Below are 23,784 nucleotides of genomic sequence, written 5' to 3'. Positions count from 1 at the left end.
TTGACCTGAATTGGTAGATCCGAGGCAGTGTACTGATTTTGTCACGGGACCAATAATCCAGAAAGAGCTCAGACTCAATTGCTGCAATTGAGGAACTAATCTGGTTTTGACAAATCTTCAAAGTTGAGGAATACAGAAGATTAAAAGATGATCTAATTGAAGTATTCTCAAGGCTCTTGAAGGCTTGAGGCAGTGGAATATAGCAGAAAATACAGGCTCCAGCTCCTGTCATCCCAGTATTTAGACGAGGAAAATGGCCTGATCACCCAGTAATCTTTACCATGTATCTGTACCCTGTGGATGGCTCGATTGTGATCATGTATTGTCTTTCCACTGACTGGTTAGCACACACTAAAAGCGAAACTAAATTCACTAAGCTAGAGATCAAGACTATTAATTTGGAGAATAAATTAATCCCACCATGACAGATGTTGTCAGAGAGACACAAGGAACTGCAGATGCTGGTTTACCAAAAAAGATTCAAAGTGCTGAAGCATGGTTCAGTGGCACTTTATTGTCACGTGTGCCTGAATAAAGTGAGGTTTTTTTTGGCATAAGGTTCAGTGACAATCCCACTGGACATTAGGCACAATCATACTCAGCGGGTCAGGCAGCATCTCTTGCGAACATGGAAAAGCCATATGACATAGGAGCAGAAATAGGCCATTCAGCCCCTCGAGTCTGCTCCGCCATTCGATCATGGCTGATCTATTATTCCCCCTCAAACTCAATCTCCTGCTTTCTCCCTATAACCTTTGACGCCCTCACTAATCAAGAACCATTCAATCTCAACTTTAAAAATACCCAATGACTTGACCTCCACATCCGTCTGTGGCGATAAATTCCACTGATTCACCGCCCTCTGGCTAAAGATAGGTGACGTTTTGGGTCAGGATCTTTCCTCTGATGTTATATTTCAATTCAAGTAGTTTGATAAAAGTGAACCTATAGGTAATAGTGACCATGGGATTGTGTCATTGGCACTGCCCTGGACTGCAATTCTCTCGAATTGATTCAGACCCACACCTTCAACAGATGTGAGCAAAGCCATGTAAGTTGTAACTACTAGCTGAATTTAAAAGCTTGATTGTGTTATGTATTTCATAAACTTGCCTTGTCCCCACATTGAATTCCTGTAAAAGAAAATGTAAAACAATCCGGTATATTAAATTAATTTGTAAAGGTTGAACAGTTTGCCAGCTTTGAGTCTTTACATGATACTGGACTGTTTGTTGTAGCTGTTGAGTCTGCATTGATGAATGCATTTCTGTAGCCTGACTGACAGGGAATTTATTGAACATGTGCTCGGGTTACAAGGATGTTTAGTTCTGTCTGCTCTGAAATTCTTAAGCAAGATGAACAACGTGTTTACAGATCTCTTTGGGGGATGTCATCAACACTACATCATAAATCGATGAGCAAACATACAAAGTGCTTGCGAGACAGGAGGCAACTGCGGAGGGAATGAATAGACAACATGTCGGGTTGGGCCCCTTCCTCAGACCCCTGAGAGTGTTGTGTTCATTTTTCACTACCCTGCCACAGGAAATATGTCATGCTGGAAAGAGCATAAACAGGTCTACAAAAATGTTGCCAGGACTCGAGGGCCTTAGTTATTAGGAGAGGTAGGGCAGGTTAGGGCTTTATTATTTGTAGTGTAGGAGACAGAAGGGTGACCTTGAATTAGTCATAGTCATACAGCACCAAACAGGCCCTTCGGCCCAACATGCCCATGCCAACCGAGATACTCCACTGTTAGTCTCACTGGCCTGCATTTGGCCCATATCGCTCTAGATCTTTCCTTCCCATGAATCATGTCCAAATTTTTTTTTAAATGCCATTATACTACCACCTCTGGCATCTCATTCTTTTTACCCACCACCGTCTGTGTTAAAGAGTTGTCCCTCAGGTTCCTATTAAATGTTACCCCACTCATCTTGAATCTATGTCCTTTGGCTTTTGATTCCTCTACTTGATTCCTCTGGGTAAAATGCTCTGTGCATTCACCCTATCTATTTCCCTCATGATTTTATAAAGCTCTATAAGATCAGCCCTCAGCTTCCAACGCTCCAAGGAATAAAAGCCTAGCTTGCTAAACCTCTCCCAAAAGCTCAGGCCGTCAAGCCCTGGCAACATGCTTGTAAATCTTCTCTGTGCTCTATCCAGCTTAACAATATCCTTATAGCATCAGGATAGTTTAACTACATTCTTCCGATAGTGTATAAAATCATAAGGGGGAGAATAAGGTGAATACACACAGTCTATTTACCAGGAAGGGGGAATCAAAAACTATAAGGCAAAGGTTTGAGGTAAGAGTGGAACAATTTAAAAGGGACTTCAGGGGCACTAATATCTTGTACAACTGCAACATAAGGTCCAAACTCCTGTATTCTGGAGACACAGGGCACTGCGGAAGTTAGAATCTTGAACAAAACAAAATGCTGGAGGAACTCAGTAGGCCAGGCAGCATTTCGATCAGTCTGAAGAAGGGTCCTGACCCGAAATGTCACCTTTCCATTCCCTCACCGGATGCTGCCTGACCTGCTGAGTTCCTCTAGCACTTTGTGTTTTGCTCAAGATTCCAGCATCTGCAGTTTCTTGTGGCTCCATGAAGGCATAGAGATCAGTGAGATACTGGAGAGGGAGAGAGAGAGAGAGAGAGGATGTGGTAGGATGGCACAGTAACGCAGTGGCAGTGCCAGAGATCGGGTTAGATCCTGACTATGGATGCTATCTATATGGAGTATGTACGTTCTCCCTGTGATTGCGTGAATTTTCTATATGTGCGCCGGTTTTCTTCCACATCACAAAGACATACAGGTTTGTACGTTAAGTAACTTTGGTAAAAATTATAAATTCTCCCTAGTGTGTAGGATAGACTAGTGTATGGGAATCGCTGGTTGGTGCGAACTCGGTGATCCGAAGGGTCTGTTTCCACGCTGTATGTCTAAACTAAACTAAAGACATAGAACAGGACAGCACAGGAACAGGCCCTTCAGCCCGAATATGATGCCAAGCTAAACTAATCCGTTCTGCCTGCACTGACTCCACATCCCTCCTGGAACAATGAATAACTGTGCATCTTCTGTGAACAGGTAGAATGTAAGGTTCTAGACCATTGAGAAGCAAATTTACAGGGGAACTGCATAGATGTGCAAAAGCCACAATGTGGTGACAATGAGGAACTTCAACCTGTCAGTGACTGGGGTAGCAGTACCTATGGGACAGAGAAGAGGAAGAATTTCTGAAATGTTTGCCTTTCAAGCTGCTCTTTCCGGATATCAGCCAGGTGAAGTTTGAACGAGCAGCAGCTGAGAACTATCTAGGAAACAGCAGTCATTATATCACAAGGTTTACAGTATGCTGAACGGGATAGAGATGACTCCAAGGAAAAACAATTGGAGAAGGATTGCGATCAGATCTGGCCCAAGTAAACTCGAATCAAAGTGTGACAAGCAAAACTATAATTCAACATTGATAAGGCGAAAGCCAGGCTGATCCACGCTCAGAGGGAAGGAATATAAAAGGAGCTTAAAAATGGTAATTAAAAGACTTTAGGCGTGTGAAGAGAAAAAGAAGTGTAACGGGAGCCAAAAGGGAACGCTTCTAATTGAGGCAGAGGACAAGCCCAGTGCTCTGAATTAATAATTTATGTCAGCTTTACTAAGGCTGAGAGTGGAATCCCAGCAAAGGAAGATGTGGTTGTGATCGGGATGGGCTAACTATCGATAGGGATGGATCTAAAAGGCTATGTGCACACATCGTCCACTCTTGGTGGGATGCAAGGCAGGCGCTGAAGAAGTAAGAGGGGAAATTGCCAAGGCTCTGGCTGCACATGTGTAAATGAAGCGTTAGAGGGCTCGAAAATCCCAAACGTTGCACTCCTCTTTAAAACTTTAGAGATACAGCGCAGAAACGGGCCCATCGGCTCACCGAGTCCGCGCTGGCTGACGATCACCCCATACACTAGCACTACCCTACACACTAGGGATAATTTACAATTTTACGGAAGTCAATTAATCTACAAACCTGCACGTCTTTGGAGTGTAGGAGGAAACCGGAGCACCCGGAAAACATCCACGCGGAAACAAGGAGAAAGTTCAACCTCCATACAGACAACACCCGTAGTCAGGATCGAACCTGGGTTTCTGTCGCTGTAAGGCAGCAGCTCTACCCCTGTGCCAATGTGCCGCCCCACTTGTCTTGTTTACATAACGGAAAGCCCCAAGCAGTACAGAAGAATCAGTTTAACCAGATGGGGGTCTTGAGACGTTAATCAGGCACAGGCACGGAAATCGCTGTCAAAACACACAATTTCATGGCCTTTATTAAAATCTGCCAATGTGCACTTTAACCACACGTGATTTTTTTTCTATTACAAATCTCAAATTGTGGGGTAGAGGCAAATAAATAAATGATGGGTCTTTGTCTCAAACATTATGGAGGGCACCTATCTCTGTATCTTTTTATGCTCCCAAGAAAAGAACAGAGTTCCACAATGTCTGTGCCGAACATGATGCCAGGTTAAATTAATCTCCTCTGCCTGTATGTGAGCCATATCCGTCCATTCCCTGCCTATCCGCGTGCCTATCTAAAAGCCTCCTTAATGCCACCATCGTATCGGCTTCCACCACCTGCAAACTTTACATCACCTTTCATTTTGACAGTATTGTACATTTTCCAGTGATTCCGTTAAGTTTAAAGGAAGCGCGAGAACTGAGGAATTGTGATGGAAAGGGTGCCTGGAAACCAGGAACTCGGCAGACATTGTGGGTCGAAGGGTCTGTGCCTGTACTATAATATTCTATGTTCTCTGATGAGCCAGAGGCTGAGCTCGATGGATGTCCAAATCTTTGGAGAACCGATTATCAGAGTTTATTGCAAAGCTAATCCAGCACACAATGTACTTTGGTGGCAGCACCCTGGCAGAATTGAAAGGCTATTGGATGTTATTCCTAATGCTCCAGCACTCTACTTTATCTTCGATGTTATGCAGTAATTTCTCCAGCGAGCTCATTGTTTAATGACTGTGCAGGAAGTGGGCCCCTCGTACATTAAAGGTAGTACACATTGTGCACTGAATACAGTACGCTTGCTTTCATAGGTCATTGAGTATAAGAGTCAGGAAGTCATGGTACGGCTTTATAGGCGGTATTTAGAGTGTGTGGGTTTAGTCGCCCCGTTACAGGCAGGAGGTGGAGTCTTTGAAACTATATCTACAGCAGGGGATATTAACCATAGGGAGACGTTGGACAGAATTGGATTGTCTTCCCTGGAACGTTGGAGGCTGCGGAGAGACCTGATAGACATTTATAAAATTATTAGATGCTTCGATGGGGTTAGCTGACAAGACCAAGGTAGTGAAAGCATAAAGTACATTGAACAACCATCAGTCTGAAGAAGGGTCTCGACCCGAAATGTTGCCTATGTCCTTCGCTCCATAGATGCTGCTTCACCCGCTGAGTTTCTCCAGCATTTTTGTCTACCTTGAGCAACCATCATGGTGGTTTGGTTGGCTGTGTTCAGGGCGGTTCAGGTGCCTGATGGTTGCTGGGAAGAAGCTGGATGTAAGGTTCCTGTACCACCTTCCCAGTGGTAGCTGGGAGATGAGAGTGTGTCCAGAATGGTGTGGGTCTTTGATGATGTTAGCTGCCATCTTGAGGCAGCGCCTCCTGTAGGAAGGGCACTTTGAGAATGTTTTGTTTATCGACAGTCACTAACGTTCAGTCTCTCTTTCTCCAGGGGATGTGGTAGATATTTATCAGCGGGAGTTCCTAGCATTACGTGACAGACTCCATGCAGCTGAGCAAGAGAACATCAAACGATCTAAGGAACTGAACGTGGTTTTAGATGAGATCAAGCGAACCATTGCCGAGAAACAAACTCTGAGAGACGTCAACAGAACCTGGAGTGACCTATCAGGTACCCCGCGCTTTACAGTGGGCCTCCACTATATTAGATGTTCACAACACGAGGGCGGCACAGCGGTGTAGCTGGTAGAACCACTGTTTCTGTGTGGAGTTTGCACGTTCTCCAAGTTTTCCTCCAGGTACTCCGGTTTCCTCCCGCATCTCAAAGACTTGCAGGTTTGTAGGTTTATTGGCCCTCTGTAAAATTCCTGGATCCATCCTGTCCTCAAATGCTTTCTGTGTGGAGTTTGCACTTTCTCCATGTTTTCCTCCAGGTACTCCGGTTTCCTCCCGCATCTCAAAGACTTGCAGGTTTGTAGGTTTATTGGCCCTCTGTAAAATTTCCCTGAGTGTGTAGGGAGTGGATGTGAGTGGGATAACATGGAACTAGCGTGGACATTAGATTGATGGGCCGAGTGGACTCGGTGTGCCGAAGGGCCTCTTTCCATGCCATATCTCTAAACCAAACATCAGCGTGCAAGCAGTTCATAGAGTCACAGAATCATACTGAGTGGAAACAGGCCCTTCGGCCCAACTAGCCACGCAGGCCCATGCCCCATCTACGCTACATGCCCCAGCTTCTCGCCCTTGACCCATTACCCTCTAAACTTATCCTTTCCATGTACCTGTCCAAATTTCTCTTCAACGTTGTGATAGCACCTGCCTCGACTACCTCCTCTGGCAGCACACGCCATATACCTGTGTGGTGGAAAGAATGAGCCAAAGTATCTCATGGGTCACCAAACAGAGATTAGATTTGAGGATCCCTGTTAACCTGTACTGTTTTGGGCTTAGACCATAGTACAGCACTGGAATAGGCCCTTTAGCCCACAATGTTTGTGCCCAACATGATGCCAAGGCAGACTCTGCACGTGATCCATTTGCTGCATATCCATGTACTGTCTAACAGCCTCTTAAATGTCACCATTGCATCTGTCTCCACCACCACCACCCCTGGCAGTATTTTCCAGGAACTCTGTGAAACCAAACTTGCCCCGCACATCTTCTTTAAACTTTGCCCCTCTCACCTTAAAACAATGCCCTCTAATCTTTGACAGTTCTTTCCTGGGAAAAATAATATTAAAATAATTTTTCAATTTAACAATGTTGCAAACTTGTACAGCTCAAACAAGTAACTTTTACCAATCATAATATTTATTCATGCACTTGACTTGAATAATCGAAAGATCCTGAAGTATCTTTGGGTGGCACAGTGGCCCAATGGCAGAGTTGCTGCCTTACAGCGCTTGTAGCGCCAGAGACCTGGGTTCGATCCTGGCTAAGGGTGCTTGTCTGTACGAAGTTTGTATGTTCTCCCCATGCCCGATGGGATTTCTCCGAATCTTTGGTTTCCTCCCATACTCCATAGACTGGCATATTAGTAGGTTAATTGGCTTGGTACAAGTATAAATTGATGTAGGATAGTGTTAATGTGTGGGGATCGCTGGTCGGTGTGGACTTGGTGGGCCGAAGATCCTCTTTCAGCGCTGTATCTCTAAACTAAACTATTGTGACAACATAAGAGACGGCAGATGCTGGAATCTTGAGCAAAAACAAACTGCTGTAGGAACTGAACAGGTCTGGCAGCATCTGTGGAGGGAAATGGACAAACAACGTTTCGGGTTGGGACCCTTTCCCAGACTTAAGAGTGTGTCTTTGCCCAAAGCATTGTGTGTTTCTTTTAAAAAAGAAAACACAAAGTTCTGAAGTAACTCTGTGGCTCGGGCAGCATTTCTGGAGAACATGGATAGGTAATGTTTCGCGTTGGCACCCTGTTTCTTTTAATTGTGTTTTTTTGAGGCATTAATGTGCCTCAACATCATTAAGGTGTAAGAAATTGTTCGGAACAATAAGATGCTATTAAGCTGAGCTTTTTCTCATTATCATATGCACAACATTCTGGCAAGGCTTTCGATTGTCACAAACACATTTTATGCCAACAATTGCAGAGATCAACCCTGTTAACTTATTCCATTTGTTTACTCCCTGGGAGGAAACAGTTCCACATGACTTCACTGAATCATACCCTTGTAAACAGTGTTTGAAAAGGTACTTCCAAGTAAGTTTTCTTCTTGCCAGTGAGCTTTAACATTTAAACATAACTTTAAAAAAATGTTACACAAAGAAAACCAATGATAGAAACTTAATTCTAATAGGTAACTCTGCAGACATTTGGACCTTAAAACACGGGGCTATGAGGGAGAAGTAAAATAATTTAAATGCATTGCCACTCCCTCCCTGGGGTTTGCATTATTTTATTTTGTAAGAAACAATTCATGGTGCAGCTTTGCCGGACTTTGATCAGCCCGCATGTGGAGTATTGCATGCAGTTGTGGTCACCTCACTACAGGAAGGATGTGGAGGGTTTGGAGAGGGCGCAGAGAAGGTTTGCTAGAGTTATGCCTGGATTAGGGAGCACTTGTTACAGGGAGAGGTTGGACAGACTTGGATTGTATTATTTGGAACATCGGAGGTTGAGGGGAGACTTGAGGGAAAGAATATAAAATAGTGGGAGGCATCGATAGAGTAGACAGTCAGAACTTTTTTCCCAGGGTAGAAACGTCTAACACTAGTGAGCATAAGTGTAAGATGAGAGGTGGAAAGTTTAATGGAGATGTACAGGGCAAGCTTTTTTTACACAGAGAGCGGTGGGGCCCTAGGGGTGGAGGTGGAGGCAGATACAATGATGGTGTTTACGAGGCTTTTAGATAGCCACATGGAAATGCAAGGAATAGAGGGGTATGGTTCATGTACAGGCAGATGAGATTGTTTAACTTGGCATCATCTTCAACACAAACATTGTGGGTCGAAGGGCCATATCCTATGCTGTACTGTTCTATGTCCTATGATACTCGACAATACAAACATAGGGTAGAAACAAGAAACTACAGATACTGGTTTACACAAAATGCTGGAGTAACTCAGTGGTTCAGTCAGTCTTAAGAAGGGTTTTGCTCTGAAACGTAACTTATCAGATTCTCCAGAGATGCTGTCTGACCCGTTGAGTTACTCCAGCAAGTTGTGTCCTTTTATATAAACATATGAAAGGAGCAGGAGGGTCAACTTTGCTCCTCGGGCCTGCTGCACCATTTGACAAGATCATGGTTGAAATGCCTTTACTCCACATTCTCTTGTACCTGCAGTAATTTTCTTAACCCAATACTTATCTATCTTTTTATTCTGGACTCAAGGGACTGAATTACCAGGTGAGGTTTAGGCAGGCTGGGACATTATTTCTTGAGACAGAGGGGTGATCTTATTGAGGCATGTAAAGTCAGAAGGGGGATAGAGGGTGAATTCACAGAATATTTTTCTGAGAGTTGGGAAATCAAGAATGAGAACACATACAGTGCCCTGCATAATGTTTGGGACAAAGACCCATCATTTATTTATTTGCCTCTGTACTCCACAATTTGAGATTTGTAATAGAAAAAAATCCCATTGTCAGATTTTATTAAAGGGCATTTTTATACATTTTGGTTTCACCATGTAGAAATTACAGCTGTGTGTACAGATGGATAGTACAGTATATGGATTGCAAAGGTTTAGAGAGATGCAGAGCAAATTCAGGCTAGTGGGACGAGCTTAGACTTGGTTGGTATTTCCCTGTTTTATGACTCTTTGACTTCCCAATGGCAACATTCTGTTAGATAGACATTTTGGTTGGTCTGCATGAGTTAGGTATGCGTTTGGAGGTATCTAAATCTGGAGGTGTGTGTTTTCACACTTTTTTACCTCTTGCCTGATGGGAGAGGGGAGAAGAGGGAGTGACCGGGGTGGGACTCATCCTTGATTATGCTGGTGGCCTTGCCGGGGCAGCGTGAAGTGTAAATGGAATTAATGGATCGGAGGCTGGTTTGTGCGATGGTCTGGGCTAATATCCACAACTCTCTGCAATTTCTTGCGGTCTTGGAAGGAGCTGTTCCCAAACCATGCTGTGATGCATCCCGATAAAATGCTTTCTACGTATGGTTTCTACGGTTTTAACCTACAAAAGCTGCACATCTTTGTGATGTGGAAGGAAACCGGAGCACATGGTCACAGGAGCGTATAAACCCCACACAGACAGCCATCATCTGAAGTCAGGATTGAACCGGGTCACTGGCAATGTGAGGCAGCGGCTTGGTTCGCTCCGCCACTGTGCCTGTACCCAGTATTCTTTGCTGTGTCCAGTACTGTCGGCCACACCTTGGATCAGGCTGACTACAGAGTGACTTCTGTGTCACCGTAGATGTCGGGAAGAAGCAACGATCGATGCTCTACACTTCTGGCTAAAACTGATTCTAAATGCTTCAACTTTGTCTTCATCTCACACGTTTAATGTATTACCGAAGTGACTACACTTCAACAAAATGTCATTAGGTGAAAAGCACTCTAGAAATGAACTATTCCAGCAAAAGCTATTAAAGCAAAATGGTTCTCTGCTGCAAAATGCAAAATACTGTTGCCCAGCCAATATCTGTGAGGAGAGCTATTAAGCGCAGGGGTAGTCTAGTTTATCAGCATTTATTACAAACACACACATTGATGGCTGCTCAAATTGTATTATCTCTCTCTCTGCACCATCTCAAATGAAAATAGAAACTGCTGGAAATACTTAGCAGCTCTTGCCAAAACAGCGGATAGAGCAGCAGAGTTAAGGGCCTGTCCCACGAGCATGCGTCTGCATGCGGCAAACGCGACCTAACGTGGTCGCTTGAGCCGTACGGCCTCGCGGGGCTGGTCCCACTTCGATCGCGGAGCTGTATGGAGTTGTGCGGAGCTGGTCCCGACATCACGCGGGGCTCCGAAAAACTGACTGTTCAAAAAATCCGTGCGGCAACGACCTGCCGGCCCGCAGCCGAATTGAGGCCATACGCACCGCCTCGACGGGCATGCACAGCATCTCGACGCCGTATGCAGCGTCTTGATGCCGTACGCCTTCGCTCGAACTTCACGTCAACTCGTACGCGATCACTCGACCTCCGCGCAGCCCCTGCTTCCGGTTTGGTCGCGCTTGCCGCATGCAGTCGCATGCTTGTGGGACAGGCCCTTTAATGTTTCAGTCCAATGGAAAAATGAGATAACAAGCTGGCTTGGAGTTGTGGACAGGGAAGTTTGGATCGAGCATGGATCGGCGGTGGAAGGAGCTGATGGCATCGTGCTGGGCCAGGCTCACCCCTGCTTCATCAATCCAGTGCCACTGGGGCACCGGGCGTTAAACTTTAGTATAGTTTATGGATACAGCATGGAAACAGGCCCTTCAGCGCACTGAGTCTTTGCCAACCAGTGATCACCTGTTCACACAGATAATTTACAGAGGGCCAATAAACCTACAAATCTGCAATGTTGTAGGAAACCGGAGCAAGTGGAGGAAACCCTGGCAGTCACATGGAGAATGTGCAAACTGCATACACACAGCACCCGAGGTTTGGATCACACCCAGTTTCTGGCGCTATGAGACAGTGACTCTACCAGCTGCGCTCAAATGATAAAATAAAAAAAAGTATATTTCCTTGCACCAAGGTAGTACGTTTCAGAGATTTGGAAGTTGCAAAATAGCAAATCTATGCGTGATATTGTACTCATGTACCTTTGTCTGTATAAAATACAGAATAAGTGTTTCACTGTATCTCTGTGCGTGTGACATTAAATAAACCAAGGGGTGAAAAGAAGAAAGGGAATTTGTCTGATGGGGCAGCACAGTGGCATGACGGTAGAGTTGCTGCCTAACGTCGCCAGAGACCCGGGTTCGACCCTGACTATGGGTGTTCTCTGTACGGAGTTAGTAAGTTCTCCCCGTGATCTGCATGGGCTTTCTCTGGGATTTCCGGTTTCCTCCCACACTCCAAAGTTTGTACTGTAATTGGCTTGGTACAATTGTAAATTGCCCCTCGTCTGTGTAGGATAGTGTAAGTGTGCGGGGATTGCTGGTCGGGGTGTGCTCGTTGGGTGGAGGGCCTGATTCAGCGCCGTATCTCAAAACTGAACCAAAACTGTCCAGCTAATGCAATGCCTCAGTACCATCCAGTTTATCGAGACTAAGGAAGAAGAGTCACATGAGAGTACTGGAGCCATGCAAATGCTCAGCTTGCCATGATCTAACACAAAACAGTCCTGGAAATGCTCAACAGATGAGACCCCACTCCCTGCAATTTCATGTGCCCATCCAAAAGTATTTTAAATGTCATTGTCATATCTGCCTCCACCACCACCCTAGGCAGCCGTTCCAGGCACCCACCACTACTGTGTAAATAACTTGCCCTGTACATCTCCTTTAAAAGTTCCCCCTTTTACCTTCAAGCTATGTCCTCTAATTGTTAACATTTCTACCCTTGGGGGGGGCGAGATTCTAATGCCCCTGTCCCACTTAGAAAACCTCTGGAGACTTTGCGCCCCACCTAAGGTTTCTGTGCGGTTCCCGGAGGTTTTTGTCAGTCTCCCCACCTGCTTCCACTACCTGCAACCTGTAACTGCACGGAATGCCATGATAAACGGATTAAACTGCACTCTTGAAACCTTGGAAACCTTGGGTGGGGTACAAAGTCTCCAGAGGTTTCCGTTCAGGTTTCCTAAGTGGGACAGGGGCATAACAGTCAATCTGTGCCTCTCATAGTCAACGATTCCACAGAAAGATTTTCCTGGCGTTGATATTGTACAGGATAAAGTGAGTGTTTCATTTAGAGATCTTTCCAGAGCACACTAAAATTAATACTACATTCCGCATTCCACATGTGGTTCTGTCGTTCATTATCTATCCTTTCATTTAATGTGATATGTAAATAAAAATTACCTACATTGCTGCACATTGTAAATCAAGAGCGTCGGTGTGTCATTCAGCATCTTGAGATGAGAATGAAAATCTGACATTAATTAGAAATTGAAGTTATTGTACGAAATTTATATGAAATGAGTTTCAATTGGTTCTTTAGAAGGTACCCGACCCGAGGACATTCTGTTTAAGCCTCTGAGCACAAATTTATTTTTAATTGCTTTTAACTAACTGCTTTTATACTAGGTGAGATTTTCATTTTGTCTATCTCATAAAGTCAATCTAATTGCCAGCCATCTTGTTACACTTGACTGATAATTTGGTTGCAGCTCAAGTATTTTAATCTTGCGCTCACCGGGGGATTTCCATGTTTGAGGCTTTGAGTGATTTTTTTTTCCCCTCTACACAAGTACTTTTGAGTTAACGCTTCCAGAATCTGGAGGCACCTTGCAGAAACGTGAGCCATAAGGGTCATAAGTGATAGGAGTAGAATTAGGCCATTCGACCCATCAAGTCTTTTCCGCCATTCAATCATGGCTGATCATTTGTTTACGAAAGAACTGCAGATGCTGGAAAAATCGAAGGTAGACAAAAATGCTGGAGAAACTCAGCGGGGGAGGAATCTATGGAGCGAAGGAATAGGTGAAGTTTTGGGTCGAGACCCTTCTTCAGACTAAATCATGGCTGATCTGTCTCTTCCTCCTAACATATTCTCTTGCCATATTCTCCCCATAACCTCTGACACCTGTACTAATCAAGAATCTATCTATCTCTGCCTTAAAAATATCCACTGACGACCTCCACAGCTTTCTTTCAAGGAATTCTACAAATTCACCTCCTGCTGATTCTTCTCTGGCCCTTGACATTGTTCTGCCGGTGGGTGTCACTTGACATTTGCCATGGACTAGCATGCTGGGTCTGGACCATCATTGATAAAATGACCAGTTCTACATGGTGAAGTCCCGGTGGACCTTGCGTAATGTATCATGTAATGTTGTTCGGTAACTAAGCCAAGTGCAACTGTGCTGCATGACCCCCTCAAACCATAGACAAGGAACTGCAGATGCTGGTTGAAACCAAAGAGAGACAAAAAGTGTTGGAGTAACACAACAGTTCAGGAAATATCTCCAGAGAAAAAGGATGGATGACGATTTGCGTGTGTCTGAAGAAGGGCCCTGACCCGAAATGTCACCCATCCTTTTTCTCCACAGATGCTGCCTGACTTGCTGAATTATTCCAGCTCTTCGTGTCCATCAATGTAATGCTGGGTGACTAAGGCAGGAGCAACTGTGCTGCATGACTCCAAACTACTTCCCTACAACTGTTGGGTTAGGCAGCATTTCTGGAAAACATGGATAGGTGCTGTTTTGGTTTGGGACGAGTGATCCCGACCCAAAATATCACCTCTCCATGTTCTGCAGAGATGCTGCCTGACCCACTGAGTTACTCCAGCAGTGCTCTCTGCTCTGTCTGTTATTAAAAATCAATTGAGCAGCATTTGTGAAGTAGTTAACTTTAAAAAGGGAATGATATAAGAGAACTGAACTGCTGGACATCTGTGCTATGCTCTAACTAGTTGAGTATCGGATTGCAGTCAAGATATTGGCAGCAGGTTGGAGCTCCCATATATCAGGAAGTTACATTGCAGCTTTATAGATCTTTGGTTAGGCCGCATTTGGAATAGTTTAGTTTAGTTTAGAGATACAGTGTGGAAACAGGATCTTTGGCCCACTAAGTCCATGCCAACCGACGATCACCTGTACACGACATACGAGAGGCATTTTTACGGAAGCCAATTAACTCTCCCACTGTGCCGCTGAAATATTGTGTGTGGTTCTGGTCACCCCATTATAAGATGGACGTGGAGGCTCAGAAGACGTTTAGCAGAATACTGAGAGTAATAGCTGTAAGGAGAGGTTGGACAAATTTGGATTGTCTTCTTTGGAAAATTAGAGGTTGGGGGGGAAACCTGGTAGAAGTGTATAAAACTATGAGGTAATGATAGGTAGTCAGAATCTTTTTCCCAGGGTATGAATTTCAAGGACCATCAGGCATAGTTTTAAAGTAAGAGGTGAGAAAGTTTTAAATTAATGTGTGGGGCAGGTTCTTTTACACAGAGGGTGGTAGATGCCAGGAATGCACTGTCGGGAGCGGTGGTGGTGAACATAAATACGATAGTGGCGTTTACGAGGCTTTTAGATCGGCACGTGGCTATGCAAGGATGGAGGGGTGTAAATCATGTGCTGATTAGTTGAAAGTGATGATTAGTTTATCTTGGCATCATGTTTGGCACATACATTGTCGGGCCGAAGGGGCTGTTCCTGTGCTGTACTGTTCTGCGTTCCATTCTGCACAGGAATTCCGAACCAGATGGCATGTATGTAGAAATGCTTCTTCTTCTTTTTGCGTATGGCGTGCACAGCGTAAAGTTGTAGGACAACTTGTTCTAGTTGATCTTATTTGATTGTGCATGCCAGGTTGATTGCATTCGTCGAAACAGGACTGACAATGTGAAGGTTGCAATCTTCCACCCCATAGGAATGCTGATAGTTCCCTTTGGGTTTTTCTTCTGCAAGATCACACACATGTAATACAGAAATAGACAACGGTCCCCGCTGAGCAAAGTTGCTGGTCCACTTTCTTTTGTGGGAGTTGTGCATACATTCATTGTCCCAAACATCCCACGTAATTCAACAGTGAAGACTGATCTTTGGGATTCATTTATTGCAGTCGTGCCTTCAAGTAAAGTTGAAAGTGACTGGAGTAGAAAGTAGAGAATTCAGTTTGTCACAGTGATTTTAAAATTGGGGACCGTGACTTGATAGACCTATCTAGTTTTGGAATAGCTAGTTTAGTTGAAACCACAAGGAACCGCAAATGCTGGAATCTTGGAGCAAAACACAAAATGCTGGAGGAACTCAGTGGGTCCCAGAAGGGAAGAGGGGAAAGAAAATTGGAAAAGAGAGATTTAGTTGCTCGGTGTGCACTAATTAGGAGGGAGCTAATCAGTCGAGATTGTTTAATTATATGTACTAACACAGAACAACGACATTCTTATTTGTAGTGGCACAACCGGTTTGTAAACACAGTACTCAAGAAATTAAATCATTTAAAAAATGGAAGTTGAAGGTGCTCTTAAATCAGGTGGTTCTACTTGTTCCCAAAGCGAGGGCGTATGGGCTGGGCAGACACCTCAACTTTCCAGGGTTTACTAGCAGGTGTAAATAATTTATTTTTCTTGTACAGTGGGGACATTGATAGACATGGGCCAGTTTTTATCCTTTATTCATCAAGGATTGGACAGGAGAGCAACCAGCTGAAGAGCGATGTTTACAGCTTCAACATGTAAGTTGGTTAGTGAGGAGATGAGGAACAATTTCTTTAGTCAAAGGGTAGTAAATATGGAATTCATTGCCACATGGAGGCCAAGTCATTGGATATTTTTAAGGCGGAGATTGACATGTTCTTGATTAATCAGGGTGTCTGGGGTTATGGGGAGAAGGCAGGAGAATGAGATTGAGAAGGAAAGATAGATCAGCCATGATTGAATGGCGGAGTAGACTTGATGGACCAAATGGCCTAATGCTGCTCCTAGAACATGAACTTATGTTATACAATATTGCCATGTTGCAGCTCTGCGAGATGTTGTGTAGGTGTCTTGCTTCAGATAATGTCATCTAGTTGAGAGTATAGCCTTCTGCTCAAGCACGAAGTAAGGTACAACAAAAACCTCAGCATCTTATGTCAGCATCTTAACAGGCAGCTAGACTCAGATATATACACACAAACAAATAGCACGTAAATAGCATGCAAAGTTTCGAACAGAACAAAGACTGTGCAAATGAAATAAGACATTAATGCAAAAAAATAATTAGGATATTATGCCAAGCCACAGACGGTCTGGAATTTCAGCAGAGAGCTGGGCCAGAATGTAAAATATTGTTGAAACATCATCAAGCAAGTGACTTTGAGCTGCCATCTCACATCAGGCTCTTCTCCCACATCACTGCCAAGCACTGCTGACTTTGAACATCTTCTGTTTCCATCTGTCGAGATGTTGGATGGCTGCCTTGTTCTTTGTTGCTTGCAATTTGATGAGTTTTATTTGTTTTCCAATGTTGTTATTTAATTCGGCTGCTAGCTTCCAATAAAGCATTTTGTTTAGAGTGTTTGTACTTAAGCACAGGACCTTAAAGTCAGAGTCCGAGGCTAATACAATGAAGCAATTCCTCACACACAAAGGGAATGGAAGTCTGGAACATAGTTGCAGTAATCACAACAAAAGCAAGGGTGGAGAGGAGGGGGGGGGGGGGGGGGGGGGGGTCAGTTGGAAAATTCAAAACATTGGTATTGTTGGGGGGGGCACAAAGTACTAGAATAACTTATTGGGTCAGGCAGCATCTCTAGAGAACATTGGTAGGTGACATTTTGCATGAGGCCAAACGGTCCTTCTTCAAACAGTCACCTATGCATGTTTTCCAGGGATGCTGCCTAACGCATTGAGTTACTCCAGCACTTTGTGTCCTCTTTCGTAAGCCAGTATCTGTAGTTCCTTGTGTCTACATGGTATTTGTTGGGTAAGGATTAAGCGTAAATGATATTGAGGCACAGTTCTGCTATCACCATCTAAATGTTGGTGCACGAGGGACTCCTGTCTGAACTAGTCTTCAAAATAATGAACGTTTATTTTTTAGCTTAGTCTAGTTTTAGCGATACAGCACGGAAAAAGGCCCTTTCTCTCGCCAAGTCCACTCAATCACCCATTCACACTAGTTCTATGTTATTCCGCTTTCTCATCCATTGTCTAAACACAAAGGGAAAGAATACAGAAGGGTAATTAACCTACAAATCCACACATCTTTGGGATATGGGAGGAAACTAGTAGAAACACACGCAGTCGCAGGGAGCACGTGCAAAATCCACACAGACAGCACCCAGGTCAGGATCGAATGTGGGTCTCTGGCATTGTGAGGTTGCACCACTGTGCCACCAATTTCAAATGTTATGGGTGGCATGGTGGCGCAGCAGACGAGTTGCTGCCTTCTAGCGCTTACAGTGCCAGAGACCCGGGTTTGATCCCGGCTATGAGCGCTGCCTGCACGGAGTTTGTACGTTCTCCCCGTGACCGCGTGGGTTTTCTCCGACATCTTCGGTTACCTCTGACACTCCAAAGACAAACAGGTTTGTAATTAATTGGCTGGTATAAATGTAAATTGTCCCCAGTGTGTGTAGGGTAGTGTTAGTGTGTGGCCCACCGTGTCCACGTTGACTATTGCATTTACTAGTTCCATCGATCTATATGTCTTTCAGTTTTTTCTTATCTCGCCTGCATCACTTTGCTTGTTTCAGATGAAGCGAAGCTCAAGTTGTGGAACGTCACCGTCAGTAAGAATGTACTGCAGCTTCCAAGTATCTTCAATCACCTCCCACATCTGCTGGCCAGGGAGAACACTTTCCTGCCGTCCGTCTACTTGGGACAGAGAAGAACTGGAGGTGAGAAATCAAAATATCAAGAAAATAGGCAGCAGGACAGCACGGCTGTACAGCGGTAGAGTTGCTGCCTTATAGGACCAGAGACCTGGGTTTGATCCTGGCTACGGGAATTGTTTAGGGAGGTGTATGTTCTCCCTGCGACTGCGTGGGTTTTCTCTGGGTGCTCCGGTTCCCCACAGCACTCCAAAGACGCACAGGGTTGTAGGTTTATTGGCTTCAAAAACATTGTAAATTATCCTTAGTGTGTGTGTTGGATGGTGTTAGTGTGCGGGGGTTGCTGGTCGGCACGAACTCGGCGGGCCGAAGGACCTGTTTCCTCGCTATATCTCTAAAATAAACGAAACTACTAAAAGTATTCAGCCCCTACATCAACGAGACCAGGCATAGACTCGACGACTATTTTGCCAAACTCTTGTGCTCGGTCTGCCAAGGCCTGCTGGATCTCCAGGTTGCTAACCATTTTGATTCCTCCCCATTCCCACACAGATCTTTTTGTCCTGGGCCTCCTCCATTGCCAGAGTGAGGCCCCACGCACACTGGAGGAACAGCACCTCATATTTCACTTGGGCAGCACATAACCCAATGGTATAAATGTCAGAGTCATACAGCATGGAAACATGCCCTTTGACCCAACCTGTCCATGCTAACCAAGATGCTACGCTAGTCCCAACTTCCCCCATTTGGCCATATCACTCTAAACCTTTCCTATCTACGCTGAATTCTCTAATTTCAGTTACCCACCACCGCCTTTTCATCTACACAACCCCCTCACATCCATGTATACATTTGTTTTCCATTCCCCCTGTCCCTGTCACCCAGTGTCGTCCCCACCCTCCACTAGCTCATCACCCACCCCTCCCTACCATGTCCCCATTTGCCGCACTCTCCCGCCCCCACCCCCCATTTCCTTCTACCCAGCTCTGGTTCTACTTTTCATTTCCAACCTTTTTCTCTTGTCAGGTTCTACCATCTACACCCTTTTGTCTTCTCCACTGATCACGTCCAGCCCTGGTCACAATCTCCACCCGTCCCTCCCCCACCCGACTCATCTGCCCATTCTCACCTGGATCCACCTATCACTTGCCAGTTCTTGCTCCAGCCCTTCCCCTCCTTTCTCTCTACCAGCAATCTCCCCTTAGCACCATCGGCACGAATTGTCTTCCATTCATTTCCCTCCACGAATTCTGCCTGTCCCACTGAGATTAACCGGCTTTGGTAAAAATTGTAAATTGTCCCCAGTGTGTAGGATAGTGCTGGTGTACGGTGTGATCGCTGATCGGCACGGACTCAGTGAGCCGAAGGGCCTGTTTCCGTGCTGTATTTCTAAAGTCTAACTAAAAGTATGTGCTTCTCTATCCCCTACACAGTTGCTGCCCGACACGCCGAGTCCCTCCATGCCTTGCTCATTCAAGTGGGGTTGAAATGTGTGTTATCTGGGGTTATCCTGATGAATTCTTGAAGTTTGAACTGCATTGTTGGTGGAATCCTGATCTGTTTTTGTACTGTGTGCCTGCAGTTTCGATAGTGATGGGAGTTCCCACTGTAAAGCGGGAGGTGCACAGTTACCTGATCAATACCTTGAACTCACTCATTTATGAGCTGACCCCCGGGGAGAAGCAAGACTGTGTGATTGTTGTACTCATTGCAGAGGTGAGTAAGGAGCCTGATGTTTAAGATCAGAGTCATAGAGTCTGGAAACAGGCCCATCGGCCCAACTCGTCCATACAGACTAAGACGCCCCATTCAAGTTAGTCCTATTTACCAGCATTTGTGCAATATCACTCTAAACCTTACTTGTCCATGTACCTGCCTAAGTGCCTTTCAAATGTTGAAATAAGGAGCCGCAGATGCTAGTTTACAAAAAAAAGACACAAAGGGCTGAGGGATGATCTAATTTAATTATTTGAAATAGAGCAGTACCACCACCTGAATTTAGGACAAGAGTAAATAATTACCGTACTGAGATTTTTGGTGCCTTTTTCCTATAATCAGCTGCGTTATCAAAGGATTTGGAACCACAGTGAATTCATACCATTCATCCATGATTGCTTTCTAGATGGGTTTGAGAAGGTAAGTTCTGTGAGCATTTATTCCCACGCAAGGTGGAACTTGGGGCCGTCCTTTTAGAAAAAGTTGGCCGTCAAAACCAGTGGGTTTTTTTGTAGATAAAAGATGCTAGTACGCATTTTTAATATACATACCTTTCTAGTGGCCAGAAAACAAAATAATGACATTTAACTTTTTAGAGGTAACGTCATAAAAAAAGGGTACTGATTAAAACCATTAAGGTGAAAGGAAAATTTAAAGGAGATGTGCAGGGAAGGTTTAAAGGAGATGTGTGAGGCAAGTTTTTTTATATGGAGAGTGGTGAGTGCTTGGAATGTGTTGCCATGGATGGTAGTGGAGGCAGATACGATAGGGGCGTTTAAAAGGCTCTTAGATAGACACATGGATATGCATCACGTGCAGGCAGAGGAGATCAGTCTGAAGAGGGGTCCCGGCCCGAAATGTCACCTATCCATGTTCTCCAGAGATGCTGCCTGACCCGCTGAGTTACTCCAACACTTTGTCTTTTTCGTAAACCCAGCTTTTTGTATCCATATCAGTTTAACTTGGTATTGAGTTTGGCACGGACATTGTGAACCAATTCCCTATTCTGTGCCCTATTCTGCACTGAACTATGTAAAGCTGAGACGGAGGAATTCCTTCTTTGAGGGTTGTGAAATACAACCCTTTTTTTTTATGGGAGAGAGTATCATTTAACATATTGAAGCTTGAGAGAAACAGAATTTTGACCTCTTGGAGAATTGAAGGTTATGGGGAACTAGCAAGAAAGTGGAATTAAGGTGCAGATCTGATCAGCCATTGTTTTATTGAATTGCAGGGCAGGCTGAAAACAGTTAAAATCTTGCCTCGATAGTTAATAACACAATAATTATTATGTTTTCCATTTATTGTTTAATTAACTAAGGTGTAGGGAATTGGGGTAGCACAGTTGCGCAACGGTAGAGTTCCTGCCGTACAACGCTAGAAACCCGGGTTTGATCCTGATCTCGGGTGCTGTCTGTATGGAGTTTGTACTTTCTACCTGAGACCACGTGGGTTTTATCCGAGTGCTTCGGTTTCCTCCCACACTCCAAACACGTGCAGGTTTGTAGGTTAATTGGCTACGGTAAAATTGTAAATTGTCCCTGGTGCGTAGGATAGTGCTGGTGTACGGGGTGATCGCTGGACAGGACGGACTCGGTGGGCCGAAGGGTCTGTTTCCAGGTACCTCTAAAGTCCAAGGTCTAAACATGTCTTTTTCCAAACGCCACTTCTTTGGATTTATTTGCACCCACATTTATTTGTGGGTAGTTAAATAACATCTCTGATTTAATTGTTTTTTGCAAAATCGTGCTATTTGCTTAGAGTCCAGACACATTCATACAAACAACACTACAGGGGTTCAGTAATTATCAACAACATTGAACTGGCACCAGTATTAAGTGCTACAGTCCGCCTCTCATGGTTATTTGTGACACTGAAGTATCTACCCAGTAAGTGTAGCGAAGAAAAGACGAATATGATAAAAATTATTATTTATGTGCACATAAATTGTACATTACTATGGACTCACAACAATTTCACACAGCTGCACCGACTTCACAACTTTGATTCTCCTCGCCCTGACTGATGAAGTCAAGCATATCGTACACCTCCTTTACCCCTCTTTACCACTTATGTTGCCACTTTCAGGGAGCTATGGACTTGGACCCCATGATCCTTCTATACACCAATGCTCCAAAGTGTCCTGCTATTTGCAGTATAGTTTCCCTTCGTATTCGCCCTTCCAAAGTCACAGACCTGCAGTCAGAGAAACACCACTCCATCACTACTCTCCGTCTTCTGTGGCCAAGCTAATTTGAATCCAGTCTTCCAAGTAACCATGGATCCCATGTGACGTAATATTTTGAACCAGCCAACCACAAGGGATGTTGTCAAGCACATTGCTAACCTCTTTTGCCTCTCTCAATGACGTGGGATAGATCGCGTCAGGCCCTGGGGATGTATCCACAATGTTCTTCAAGAGACCAAACACATCCTCCCTCTTGGTATCAACATGCCCTGGAATATTAGCATACCGCAAACGGATCTCACTGTCCTCCATGCCCTTCTCCTGGGTGTTTCCTGATGCAAAGTTTGTGTTTAATGCCTCACCCACTTACTCTGGCTCCAGGCATACAGTCCCTCCTCTTATTTCCCATTAAACTACCCATGGGCAAACCAAATTTCCCATAATTAGTATAATTATGGGTAAGTGCAAATTGGAATGATGGTTGGCTTGTTTGTAATGCTGTATCACTCAACGACTCATGTTTCAAGTCACGTTGCAGTTGTATAAGACGTTGGTGAGCCCACATTTAGAGTATTGTATTTAGTTTTGGGCAGCACGTTATGGAAAAGATGTTGTCAAACTGGAAAGACCTCAGAGAAGATTTACGAGGATGTTGCCAGAACTCGAGGGGACTGAACTTTAGGTAGAGGTTGAGCAGGCAAGAAATCTATTCCTTGGAGCGCAGGAGGATGAGGGGTGATTTTATGGAGATGTACAAAATTATGAGAGGAATAAATCGGGTAGATGTACAGAGTTTCTTGCCCAGAGTAGGGAACCAGAGGATATAGGTTTAAGGTGAGGGGGGGGGGAAGATTTTAATAGGAACCTGAGAGATAACCTTTTGACTAAGAGTGGTGGGTGTACAGAACGAGCTGCCGGAGGAGATTGTTGAGGAAGGTATTATTGTAATGTTGAAGAAACAGTTAGACAGGTGCATGGATAGAACAGGTTTAGATGGATATGAGCAGGCAGATGGGACTAGTGTAGATGGAACAGGTTGGCCAGTGTGGGCAAGTTGTGCTGAAGGGCCTATTTCCATGCTGTATCTCTAAAGTCTAAAGCCGTAAACAGGTTGAAGCTACCTAAGGTTGTGATAAGCCCAATCGTAATATAATCTCACTCTTAGCTGTAGAGACATTACAGCACAGAAATAGGCCCTTTGGCCCAACTTATCCATGCTATCCAAGATGCCCCAAACATGTTAGTCACATCTGCCTACATTTGGCCCATATCCCTCTAAACCTTTTCTATCCATGTACCTGTCCAAATGTATTTCAAATGTTTATATGTTACAGTAAATCTTTATTCCCCTACTTTGGGTAAAAGAGTCTGTGCATTCACCCTAACTATTCACCTCATGTTTTACACACCCCTATAAGGTCACCCCTCAGCCTAGGAATGAAGTCCTAGCCTGTCCAACCTCTCCCTATAGCTCACGCCCTCGAGTCCTGGCAACATCCTCGTACATCTTCTCTGCACTCTTTCCATATTAATGACATAAAGCACTTCTTGTATCTGGTTTATTAATTTAATCATGGTGTGACCAATATAAGCATAAAGAACAATTTGAAGTAGACTGGTTTAAAAAGGAAATAGCAGACCATGAATCATCAGAGTTTGTTTGCTCTAACTACTGGTGTGTGGCAGGAAATTCTGCTTCCTGCTGCTTCATTGTGGGAAGCAGATCTAGGCAGCTGGCTCAACCACAGTGTAAATATGTAGACGAACACAACTCAATGTGGAGTAAAAAACAA

General features: G+C 44.4%; 1 protein-coding gene across 1 annotated transcript in view; it reads left to right on the top strand.

Annotated features, from left to right (window-relative positions):
- Positions 1-23,784, top strand: part of mgat4b (alpha-1,3-mannosyl-glycoprotein 4-beta-N-acetylglucosaminyltransferase B) — a 137,337-nt gene that overhangs the window by 58,714 nt on the left and 54,839 nt on the right. Inside the window, 3 exon segments of the mRNA XM_055642845.1 lie at positions 5,743-5,922; positions 18,010-18,153; positions 19,670-19,803. Coding sequence (XP_055498820.1) covers positions 5,743-5,922; positions 18,010-18,153; positions 19,670-19,803 — 458 coding nt within the window.

Source organism: Leucoraja erinacea, chromosome 11 (assembly GCF_028641065.1).
Source record: "Leucoraja erinacea ecotype New England chromosome 11, Leri_hhj_1, whole genome shotgun sequence".
Lineage (NCBI taxonomy): Eukaryota > Metazoa > Chordata > Chondrichthyes > Rajiformes > Rajidae > Leucoraja > Leucoraja erinaceus.
This window is presented reverse-complemented; position numbering and strand designations above follow the sequence as displayed.